The sequence below is a fragment of the Pongo pygmaeus genome, chromosome 1 (genome assembly GCF_028885625.2).
Source record: "Pongo pygmaeus isolate AG05252 chromosome 1, NHGRI_mPonPyg2-v2.0_pri, whole genome shotgun sequence".
NCBI lineage: Eukaryota > Metazoa > Chordata > Mammalia > Primates > Hominidae > Pongo > Pongo pygmaeus.
This window is the reverse complement of record NC_072373.2, coordinates 13,192,529-13,205,026: the sequence shown is the minus strand read 5'-3', so window position 1 is coordinate 13,205,026 and position 12,498 is coordinate 13,192,529. Positions and strand designations below refer to the sequence as shown.

Here is a 12,498-nt window from a genome sequence, read left to right as displayed (position 1 = left end):
CAGGTTCCTTCTGTCTGAGCAGATCCTGAGGAAATATCAAAGATCAGTTTCAGGTTGGTTTGGAATTCAGAGGCAGGCTTGAGATCAGTTTCAGGTTGCTTTGGAATTCAGAGGCAGGCTTGACAGAATGAAGCAAACTGTGAAGTTGTGAGGTTCTACGAGCCGATATCACTCGTTCTGCCAGAAACGCCTAAATCTCCACCACGAAATTGCTTCTCAATCAAAACCCAATTCTAGGCAGTCTCAGTTGCTATATATTAATGATAATATTACATGTTCATTTTACCTCATCATCTTATTTCCAAGACAGAACTGCAGGATGCCCGGTCTACAGACAAAAAGGAGCAACAACATGCTTCTAAGTTGTCTGCAGACTCAGAGTTCTCCTTCCATCCATCCCCAGGCCTCCCCCTAGGCACTACTGTGTGACCCATTAATTTTAATGTCGGATATAAATTACCGGTGATGCTGAACCCATTCTTGAATCCGTCCTGCTCCACTGCAAACATCCATCCAATGATGCCTCCAACTGGGGCCAGCGGAAGCAGAGAATATCCAACGGTCTCAGGAATGGTGCTGATGGCTGTGTAGGAGCGCCCGTGGTTCATTACTACGTAAGAGTGGAGATCAGTGTTCTCGAAGACAATGGGGATCTGGCTGCTCCCCACAAAGATCCTTCCTTTCACCTTGCCATTGACTCGCTGGGGGGAACCTAAGCAAGAAGACAAAGAAAGAATATAGAGATCACTTCCAAGCCAGCCTTTCAAACATGAGTAATATGTAGGACCTGTACCTATTGGTGAAGAAAGCAAAGAAACAAAACAGCACTGGGGTCAATGGCTTTGGGTAAGCAAAAGTAGTTGTTCTTCCTGAGACTACCCACAACTGTATGCTGCAAGCCTTCAAAATTCCACCGCCCCTGCCTCTCTTCCTGTGACTGAAAATGGATAGCACAAAAGGTGGCTCCACGGACAGCCATTGAGGAACTACAGGAGTAAAAAATAGAATTTCAGAAGAAGAACAATATCAGGGGTGATCTAGAACTAAGGGAATCATAGAATTTGTCACATTTGAGAGTAAAAGGAGGATGGGCCCGGTGGCTCATGCCTGTAATCCCAGCACTTTGGGAGGCCGAGGCAGGCAGATCACCTGAGGTCAGGAGTTCAAGACCAGCCTGGCCAATATGGTGAAACTCTGTCTCTACTAAAAATAAAAAAATTAGCTGGGCATGATGGCAGGTGCCTGTAGTCCCAGCTACTCAGGAGGCTGAGGTGGGAGAATCGCTTGAACCCAGGAGGCTAAGGTTGCAGTGAGTCGAGATCGTGCCACCGCACTCCAGCCTGGGCAACAGAGCAAGACTCTGTCTCAAAAAAAAAAAGAGAGAGAGAGTAAAAGGAGTGTGGAATTGCTCATTTCATTGGGACAGCAAGGCTAACCTGAATGGCCCTGGGAGTATAGACATTTGCCTGCCTGATCTATAACACACTTTAGTAAACACCATGGGCTCATATACAGTCCCACCACCCAGCGTTAGCACTGCCAGTCTGAGTCTTGGAGCCTCAGCCAGCACAAGCCACACAGACAAGTACAGAGTCACCGCCCAGGCTACACAGGCATGCCCTCTGAACCAGAACCAGCTTGGCATGTCTGGTGCTGATTGTTCCATTTAGACAATTGGGAACAATGGAATTGAGACCTACTATGACAAATTTAAAAGCCTCCTTAATACCTTGACAATAAACTGATCTGGGATACCATTTTTGCTTAAAAAATTACATTCATAATAAATGTTGGCATATACCTGGGGGGAAATTGGTAACAGTGGTTAACTCAGGGAAAACGTGGTGAACGTTCATTTCCTATATATAAATTTTTATAATTTTTGAGTATTTATAACTTGCATATATTTATTATTGTTTAAACAGGGAAAAAAAAGAACTAAAGAAATTAAATTGCTCTTTGTTGTATTCAAATAAGAACATTGAAGGTTACCGTATGGCCCAGCAATTCTAATTCCTAGGTATACAGCCAAGAGAAAGGAGCACGTATGTCCACACAAAAATGTGAACACAAAAGTTCTTAGCAGCATTACTCACCAGAGCCAAAAGGGAAACAACCCAAATGTCCATTAACTGATGAATGGATAAACAAAATACGGTACCTCCATTCATTAAGGTATTATTTGGCTAGAAAAAGGCATGAGGCTGGGCCCGGTGGCTCATGCCTGTAATCCCAGCACTTTGGGAGGCCAAGGCAGGTGGATCATCTGAGGTCAGGAGTTCGAGACCAGCCTGGCCAATATGGTGAAACTCCGTCTCTACTAAAAATACAAAAAATTAGCTAGGCATGGTGGCGGGCACCTATAATCCTAGCTACTCAGGAGGCTGAAACAGGAGAATCGCTTGAACACAGGAGGCAGAGGTTGCAGTGAGCTGAGATTGCACCATTGCACTCCAGCCTGGGCAATAAGAGTGAAACTCCATCTCAAAAAAAAAAAAAAAGAAAGAAAGAAAGAAAAGAAAAAGAAAAAGGCATGAAATACTGATATGGGCTAAAACAGGCATGAACCTTGAAATCATCATGCTAAGGGAAAGAAGTCAGACATAAAAGGTCATGTATTGTACGATTCTATGTGTATGAAACGTCCGGAATAGGAACACCTATAAAGACAGAAGGTAGGCGAGGGCTTGACAGGGGCTGGGAGCATTTTGAGAAATCAAGAGTGACTACTAATGGATATGGTGTTTCTTTTGGGGGTGATGAAAATGTTCTAGAATTAGATAGAGGTAATAGTTGGACAACTTTGTCCAACTATTGGACAACTATTAAAACCCACCAAATTGTGTACTTTAAAAAGGTATGTGAATTATATCTCAGGAAAACAAAAACTGAAGGAAGAGGGAAAACAAAGGTTACATTGCCTTGTTTAGGTTTGATGTGGTATTACTTTCAGTTATTGATTGTACATATCTTATTTCTGTTCCTAGATTATGATCATCATAGAGTCAGGACTTTTACACATGGCCCCTCACAGGTTCTCGGCAGGGTTTTCTTTATGTAGTAAGTTCTCAGTGAATGCTGTTGAATAGCCCTAGGCAGGGGCTGGCACCTGGGGATCAGCTGCATTCTGATGACCTTTCGTTGGGTTCCATATGCCCAAATGGCTCAACACATTCTCTGATCAGGGCATATCCAACAGAGTCATTCTGCACGCATGTTGTGTCATTACTCTGGGGAACGCTGTGAAGTTAGCTGGCCAACAGCGCAAAAAGGTATCCCAAGAACAATCAGGAAAACAAGCAAGAAAGCCAAGTTAAGAAACCAAACAAAAATTTTTCCACCAAACTTTGAGCTAGAAACATTTTTTTTTTTAAGTAGCAAGAATCCAACAAATATTTAAACCACAAATCTATTCCAGGGTGTGTATATAATGTCAAAATATGTGACTGAACAGTTTGTCATATCTGAGCTGGCTGCCAAACACAAACTGTTCAGCATTTCAAGCTCTGATATTTGGGGTAGAAAAGGCTAAGAGGTTGCTCTTTAAGAATAAGTTTTTATTGTGGATTTTGGAAGCTTCTCCTGGGGTGGAGAAGATACAAAAGCCAAGCCTGAAACAAAGAAGCAAAGGCACACCACCCCTGGGGTGATGGGATTTAAAAGAAATTCAAAAACAGTTTAGAAGTTAAAAACATCCCCTAAAATTAATAAGTAAAGCATACTCAATTTTCTTCCATTGCTGAAGGTAGTATTTTTTTAAAACCTCACTTTATCTAATGGGGACACAGAAGGAAATGATTTTTTGTTTTTAGCAACTTAAAATGATAATGAATTTAACTGTAACTATGGCAGGTAGGGGGTCTGAAAAGCAGAAACCATTCTTCCAGTTGACTTTTATTTAGTCAAATTTTGCAAAGCAATTGAAGTTCCACATTAAACACACAAGGAAAATGACCCATGACAAGTGAGATAATTTGTTGGCTTCTGCTATGGCTTGAATATCCCCTCCAAAACTCATATTGAAACTTAATCCCCAATGTGATAGCATTTAGAAATGGGGCCTTTCAGAGCTGATTGGGTCATGAGGGCTCTGCCCTGAAGAATGAATTAATGCAGTCATGGATTAATGGATGAATGCGTTATCACGGGAATGGGACTGACGGCTTTACAGGAAGAGGAAGAGAGACCCGAGCTAGGATGCTCAGCCTCCTGTACCATCTCTGCAGAGAGCCCCCACAAGAAACAAGGCCAACACCAAATATGGCTCCCTGATCTTGGACTTCTCAGCCTCCATCACTGTAAGAAATAAATTTTTTTTCTTTATAAATTACTTAGCTTCAGGTGTTCTGTTAGAGGCATCAGAAAAGTGACTAAGACCGCATCTGAAGGGAGGAACATTTAACATGGTGGGGTTTTGCCATTTTTGTGTTAATTCTGGAATTAAGACAAATTCCAGCCTCCCAGACGGTGCACTGAGTGAACGTTACCAGGACCCCCAGATTTGCACAGAAAGGATTCTCCTGACCATCTGCAAGCCTCCAAACCAGTTGATCCTTTTGAGGGCAGAGTTTAGAATGGACATTGGCCCACAGCCGAATCCATTTGGCCACACAATGGGATTGGCACCCCAGCATTAACCATGGTGCATCTCTGATGCTCAATTGTAAGCATGCTATGACTTCAGGAGCACCAGGAAAGAGAGACAGGAGGGAGAGGATGATGGGATAAACTTTACCTGCCACAGACTTTGGTCTAAGCCAGCCTTCTGTGGCCCTGCTGGGGCTTAACAACCATTAAGATAGGTCTGGCCGGGCGCGCTGGCTCACGCCTGTAATCCCAACATTTTGGGAGGTCGAGGCAGGCAGATTATTTGAGGTCAGGAGTTCGAGACCAGTCTGGCCAACATGGAGAAACCTCATCTCTATGAAAAATACAAAAATTAGCTGGGTGTGGTGGCCCACACCTGTAATTCCAGCTACTCAGGAGGCTGAGGCAGGAGAATCACTTGAACCTGGGAGATGAAGGCTGCAGTGAGCCAAGGTCACGCCACTGCACTCTAGCCTGGGTGACAGAGTAAGACTCTGTCTCAAGAAAAAAAAAAAGATAGGTCTGTGAGCAACACCACATAAAATTAGAGAGACTCTAAGAAAAAAATACATGAAAGAGATTTCAAAGAAGTGGAGGAAAGTGAGGGGCATAAACAATTCTTTGTCCAGGCTGCATAATTTTAACACCACGGCCTTTGTGGCCACACACCATGCAGTTGTGAAGATGGGCTCCCAGTGACTGTCCCCTGAGATGGAGAAATAGCACAGGAAAGAAAGACTTTGCCATATTTGAAAAACGGGCCTTCCTGGGGGATGCCTGTAGAGAATATGAGAAAAAATGAGGAAAGAGAGACCACGTATGGCTGCCATAAGAAAAACTCTACACACCTCCGGAGATGTGGGTAAAGCAACATGGAAAACGAGCACCAAAACAAAAACTCCGTTCCTCCTTCTCCCACATGAAATGAACATAGAAAAGCAAATTACCTTCTGCAACACATTGCCTGCCATTGCCCGTATAGCCAGCGACACAGCTGCAGCAGAAGCCCGTGGCGTAGTCCCTGCACTCTGCGTGCACCGAGCACTGGTGTCTGTTGTTGGCACACGTCTGGCGGGAATCCGTGTTATAGCTGAAAACTGGTCCAAGAAAACAATTGCACACCTGTAAGCATTTCACGCAGCTCTAGCCCGGTGGGCTCTCTCATCTAGGCACCCTCAAGCACTGCAGGGACTCACACCTTCATGGGCAATTCAAGGGACCAGGCTCACTACAGAAGATTACAATCCCGTACAGGTAGCCACTTAAATAGTTACGTGAGCCTGGGCAACATGGTGAAACTCACATCACTGAGGCAAATAGGTCTAAAAGGAGTTGAGAAATCACGAGGTGATTATTAATTATTGAAAACTGCTAGAATCTAGTGTACTTGGCATCAATATTAGATTAGTGCTATCCAATAGCAATCTTAGGATGATGTCCATCTAAACTAGTGAGAAGAACGAGCTGCATGTTTCGGGGGACTCTTAAAAAATATACGTATTGAAACATATATAATATATATTACCTAGGTTATATAGGTCATATATAACATAAATATATTACATATATGTAAATATATAAAATGTAAATATATATCATATATGTAAATATGTACATATACATATATGTAAATATATAATATATATTTACATTATATTACATTATATAAAATACAATATATTACATTATATTACATTATAACAGATAAAATATATTTATATGTTATATAATACAATATATGCTACATATAATTATGATATAATTTTTTTACTTTTTTATTGTGGTAAAATATATATAACATAAAATTTGCCATTTTAACAACCTTAAAATATGTACATATATTTTATCCTCCTTCCTCTGCCTCCCAAGTAGCTGGGACTGCAGGCGGGTGCCATTGTGCCTGGCTTATATTCTTTTTAATTTTAAATCACCCCCCACCACCCCCCAACATACACTTTTCCCTGAGGAATAATTTGGAAGCACTTATACTCAAAAGCTGAACAAAAATAATGCCCTAGTCACACCTGGGCTAAAAAGCCTTTGACCCAAGAAAGAAAAAGCATGTCTCCCTATTTTAAATTTCCACATTCCAAGTTCATTTTATTAGAATCATGCACTAGCTCATTATATTTAATAATCCAGAGCAAATTAATTTGGAATGAAATTCAAAAGCACAAGAGGGGTAAACTTTCAGAGAGGATAATGATCCCATTCATAATTGACTGTTACGAGTGAAGAGAAAAGCAAAGTTTAAACCCAGGTAGACTCTATTGAGTCCTACATACTCGGAAGGAAATTTCTGGCTTTATAAAGACAGCGTTTGGAGCTGAGCACACTTGAGCCCCGAACTGAACACGTGATGCTACTGATTACTTAAACTCCAGCTGTGGGCAGAGCTCTCAGGGGTCATTATGGCCTGTGTATATGTGAACTATTCAAATAACACCAGGAATGCACTACTGGCCACAGAAGACTGACCTTTCTCATAAACATAGGGAAATAACTGGGGTAGAGGGACAGGAAAACATCTGTTTTAGACACAATCTGCGTTCAAATCTAGGCTTTTTTCAGTCTTAAGTAATACACGGCCCCAAGTTGTTGGGCTGGATATGGTCTCATTCAAATGTGATGGCTCCACAAATGAGAATTTCAGAGATACCTAGAAAGGGTGGAGACAGGATGGGACTCAAAACCCAACATCTGCAAGGAAACACACCCAACACATCTGGGGGAGATGACTCCAAAATCCACGGCAGAGTGGCATGTGCTGAGCAATGTGAGCATCACCCCAGGAACCCAGGGTGCAGTAGAAGAACCCTAAGACATGGGTCCCTGTCCTTGTCCTGCCACCAAATGGCAGCTTCTCCATTTCCGTGCCTCAGAAGTAAGCGAGCACGCCAGCCAGTAAGCACCCCATCTCGTCCATGGTTTGGGATACTCGTGAGAACAAGCGTGTATGGCTACTGCTGTGAGATAAATCAGAACAAGTAAGGGCAAATAAAAATGTGTGAACAGTGTGGAATGGGCCAGACTTTTCTAAGGGTTTTATGATCATTCCTTAGTAGAAAAGCAGCAGACAGCCGCAATAAGCTTATCTAAAGGCTTGGACTATCCCATTTATATGAGTCTTAGTGGATTCCATATCAAACTAATGTGAAAAAAAAATAATGAAGGACAGTTTAGTTGGAACATCTTTTTTTTTTTTTTTTTTTTTTCCTGAGACAGAGTCTTGCTCTTGTCAACCAGGCTGGAGTGCAATGGTGCGATCTCGGCTCACTGCAACCTCCACCTCCCAGGTTCGAGCGATTCTCTGGCCTCAGCCTCCAGATTGGCTGGGATTACAGACACCCACCACCTCGCCCAGCTAATGTTTTGCATTTTTAGTAGAGGCAGTATTTCACCATGTTGTCCAGGCTGGTCTCCAACTCCTGACCTCAGGTGATGCACCCACCTTGGCCTCCCAAAGTGCTGGGATTACAGGCATGAGCCACTGTGCTCGGCCAGAACATCTTTTATAAGACAAATGAAAGCATCCAGGAGTTCTATTTTCCCTCAAAACGTAGCAAAAATCTGCTATAACATAGCTGACCAGAAAATGTACTGTAAAACTTTTTTTTTTTTTTCGAGACAGAGACTCACTCTGTTGCCAGGCTGGAGTGCAGTGGCATGATCTCGGCTCACTGCAACCTCTGCCTCCCAGGTTCAAGCAATTCTCCTGCCTCAGCCTCCCAAGTAGCTAGGACTACAGGCGTGTGTCACCAAGCCCAGCTAATTTTTGTATTTTTAGTAGAGATGGGGTTTCACCATGTTGGCCAGGATGGTCTCAATATCTTGAGCTTGTGATCCGCCTGCCTCAGCCTCCCATAGTGCTGGGATTACAGATGTGAGCCACCACCCCCGGCCCTATTTTTTTTTAAAGAGTATCTACTTATATATATATTTTTTTATCTTCACAAACCAACTCTGAAACTGACGCGACCTGGGAAGAAAAATAATCAACAATTCTAATTCCAAAACCAAGAGGAAATAAATGTCAAAGATAAGCTTCATAGACAGCCAAAAGAACTTCTAAAATGTTTTTTCAGGTGGATGAATACATTTCTGATCTAAGAAATCACAAGAAAATCTGACTTTCAAAATAATTCTAACAGACGTTTTCTCTTTAGAACAGACAGAATGGAATACTAGGAAACTTGAAAGAAGACACACTCAGCAGTCTCCAAAACTACGATCCTAATCCCAAAAGATCACTGAGCATCTCTGAAGCCACTGGGCATATAACACCAAGGCTCCACGGCGGTGAGAGTTCAGCCTCTACTTTCCCAAGCTCTTATCCTTACAAACCACCACGTAATGCTCACAACTGACATCTCCCCAGCAGTACGCCTGTCTGGAAGCCCACACAAGACCATTACCAACTGCAATTTAAATGGTCTTACCAACTCCTGTTTCCTCAACTTCATCCACATCTATGACCTGAGGGTGCTGCTGGTGAAAAGTCTCCACTGCCAACTGGAAAGACCTGGTTCTCTCTGTGGGAGGTCCAAGGGGCCTTTCAGTAGCTGCCCGGCGCGGGGAGAGGACGCTGGGCACGCTGTATGTGTCAGCACCTCCCCTTCTCAGAGCCTTGTAGGAGAAGGGCGTGGTGCCCACATCCTCCAGGCCCAGACGAGTCGTCGCCAGGTCATAATCTTCATCCTCATCATCATACTCTGCCCCATCTTCAGTTCCGAGGATCACGTCCGCAGGCACCACGCCATTGGTGGTGGCTGGACTCCCAATCTCAAACACCCAGACACCCTGCTGCCCAGAGTTACTACTCCTAGGAGGAAGGACAGGCTTCTTAGAAACAGGCCAGCAACCCACCAACAGCCACCACTACCCAAGCAGAGGGAGCCCTGGGGATCTGTGTTGGTCTGCAAGCCATCACCTGCAGCTAGGACTGGAGAGTGGAAGGGCACTGGCCGTCACGTCTGAGCATCATGTGGCTGAGACAGTCTAGGGCTGTCTGGTGAGACTGTGTCCAAATGGGCACAATACTAGCACAAGCTCAGTTCCAGCCATTCCAGAGGTGTGCTCCAGGGACACTATCAGGACTTAAAATTCAGCTTACTCATCCTAATTGCTGGTTACATGCTCTACCTTATGAGCTAAGGTGGCTCATAGGACTGACAGTGGCTTTAGGACTGAAGTCATTCACACTCTCCACTATCTCTTTCCATGGCATGGTATGATACAATTGAAAATACATGTTTGGTCTCTGTCCTCACATTCTGAAACAAGAGCTCCTACAACCTTTGGAATTTCTGTAGTGATAAGAGTGTCTTTTGTAGGCTAATGAGTCGACTGATGGCTGGGAGCTCCTAGACAGTTTCAGGATGGGGGCTGGTGGCCAGAAAGACCAAGGCATGATTAGAGGGTTGGAATGTCCAGCTTTCCCCACTGCCTCCAGGGAGGGGAGATGGGCTGGTGAGTGAGTCAATCATCAATGATCAGTGATTTAATCAACCAAGCCTATGAAATAACACCACCATAAAAACCCTAAAATGATGGGGTTCAGAGAGCTTCTGGGTTGAACACATCAAGGTGCTGGAAGGCTGGTGTACTCAGAGACGGCATGGAAACCCTGCCCCCTTCCCCATACCTTGTCCTATGTCTCTCTTCCATTTGGTCCATCCTGAGTTGTATCCTTTAGAATGAACTGGTAATAGTAAAGCATTTTTCTGTGTTATGTGAGCCATTCTAGCAAATTATCAAATCTGAGGAGCATGTCATGGAAACCCTCCATTTATAGCTGGTTGGTCAGAAGTACAGGTGGAAACACAGGACTTGGCACTGGGATCTGAAGTGGGGGCAGTCCTATGGGACTGAGCCCTTAATCTGTGGGGTCTGCACTTAACGCCAGTGCTAGAATTGAACTGAAGTGTAGGACACCCGGCTGGTGTGCAGAGAATTGGTTGGTGTGGGGGGAAAAAACCCCACCCATTTGGTTTCAGAAGTGTGAGTGAAACCATTGCAGACATGGTTTTTTAGAAATCCCAACTCCAGGGCCGGGTGCAGTGGCTCACCCCTGTAATCCCAGCACTTTGGGGGGCCGAGGCGGGCAGATCATGAGGTCAGGAGATCGAGACCATCCTGGCTAACATGGTGAAACCCCGTCTCTACTAAAAATACAAAAAATTAGCTGGGCGTGGTGGTGGGCACCTGTAGTCCCAGCTGCTCAGGACGCTGCAGCAGGAGAATGGCATGAACCCAGGAGGCAGAGCTTGCAGTGAGACAAGATCGTGCCACTGCACTCCAGCCTGGGCGACACAGCAAGACTCCATCTCAAAACAACAACAAAAACAACAAAAAAAGAAATCCCAACTCCATTGGCTGTGGGATCTTGGACTAGTCTCAGTTTACCTTTGGTGCTTAAAGGATATGGTGAAAAGCAAATGAGATACAAAATCCAAAAGCATTTTATAATTATAAAATATAGTAGCATATCCCTAATCTCTACTTCTTCCTCCACCATTTTTACCATTCTTCTGTGTCTGTGATTGGAAGTGCTCCTATCAGAAATTACATGAAATGATTATATTATACGATGGACAGAGGGGACATACATTACTCAGTGGAAAATACTGAGCAAAACAATGGGGTGGGGTGGGGATGATAAATCACAAAAGTCCTGCATAAATAGGACATCTAATCAATTTGTCTGCCTGGGATTCAAGTAAAGACAGTGGTGTGTGGAGCTTATATGTACTAGCTTGTGAGAGCTGGCTGTTAAAATTTTAGGAATTTTTCAAGCCAGTTATTAAACACAGCCATTCTAAACAATTAAATTACACGAACTTCCAATTAAACAAGTTATATTTTTTAAAAGGAAAAAATATTCAAAACTCATCATATTCTAATTCTTTTACTGCTATCCATGCTCTTGAAATTATATATATTAAACCTATTGTATCTTTATGGTGAGAATATATATAATGGTGCATGTTTTCTGAACTCTTCATTGAGTGACGTGACGTTAATAACTTGAAATTGGCCATCGTAGGAGTGTTTACATCACAGAAATAGGCAAATGCTATAAATCAGGGCTCCTCCGCCCTCATAAAACCAGTTGTTGTTAAGCATTTACCAGCACACCACTAAGTGAAGGGCAGAGGAATTCAAGCTAGATTTGATGATATAAAATTAAAAGGTGGTTTAGGGGATTCACTCTTGGTTTTTAAAGAATAATGGGAGAGGAAAGGTTTTAATTTTCAAAAACCAATTTGGGCTTTTCCCTCTTTTGTCAAATTCTACAACATAACCTGAGAGCACTACTTCTGTTGTAAGAATTTTCCGGCCGGGCGCGGTGGCTCACGCCTGTAATCCCAGCACTTTGGGAGGCCGAGGCGGGTGGATCACGAGGTCAGGAGATCGAGACCACGGTGAAACCCCGTCTCTACTAAAAATACAAAAAAAATTAGCCGGGCGCATTGGCAGGCACCTGTATTCCCAGCTACTCAGGAGGCTGAGGCAGGAGAATGGCGTGAACCCGGGAGGCGGAGCTTGCAGTGAGCTGAGATCGTGCCACTGCACTCCAGCCTGGGAGACAGAGCCAGACTCCATCTCAAAAAAAAAAAAAAAAAAAGAATTTTCCCCCTAGTCAATGTGAAGGAAAAGGTTTTCTCAGCCTTGAGATCAAAGAAGGAGATAGGTTTGAATAACCCTTATTTCTAACTGTGTTTATAGACAAAATGGTAAAAACTGTTTTAAGGCTGGGCGCGGCACTTCATGCCTGTAAATCCCAGCACTTTGGGAGGCTGAGGTGGGCAGATCGCCTGAGGGCGGGAGTTCGAGACCATCCTGGCCAACATGGTGAAACCCCGTCTCTACTAAAAATACAAAAATTAGCTGGGCATGGTGGCACACACC

At 43.6% G+C, this 12,498-nt stretch overlaps 1 protein-coding gene across 1 annotated transcript in view; it reads right to left on the bottom strand.

Moving 5' to 3' along the window:
- The window catches only part of NID1 (nidogen 1), an 89,972-nt gene that overhangs the window by 57,120 nt on the left and 20,354 nt on the right, over positions 1-12,498 (bottom strand). The window contains exons 4-6 of the mRNA XM_054501877.2: positions 9,027-9,409; positions 5,535-5,684; positions 461-712 (exon numbers count right to left, since the gene is read on the bottom strand). Coding sequence (XP_054357852.1) covers positions 461-712; positions 5,535-5,684; positions 9,027-9,409 — 785 coding nt within the window. The remainder of the gene's footprint in view (positions 1-460; positions 713-5,534; positions 5,685-9,026; positions 9,410-12,498) is intronic.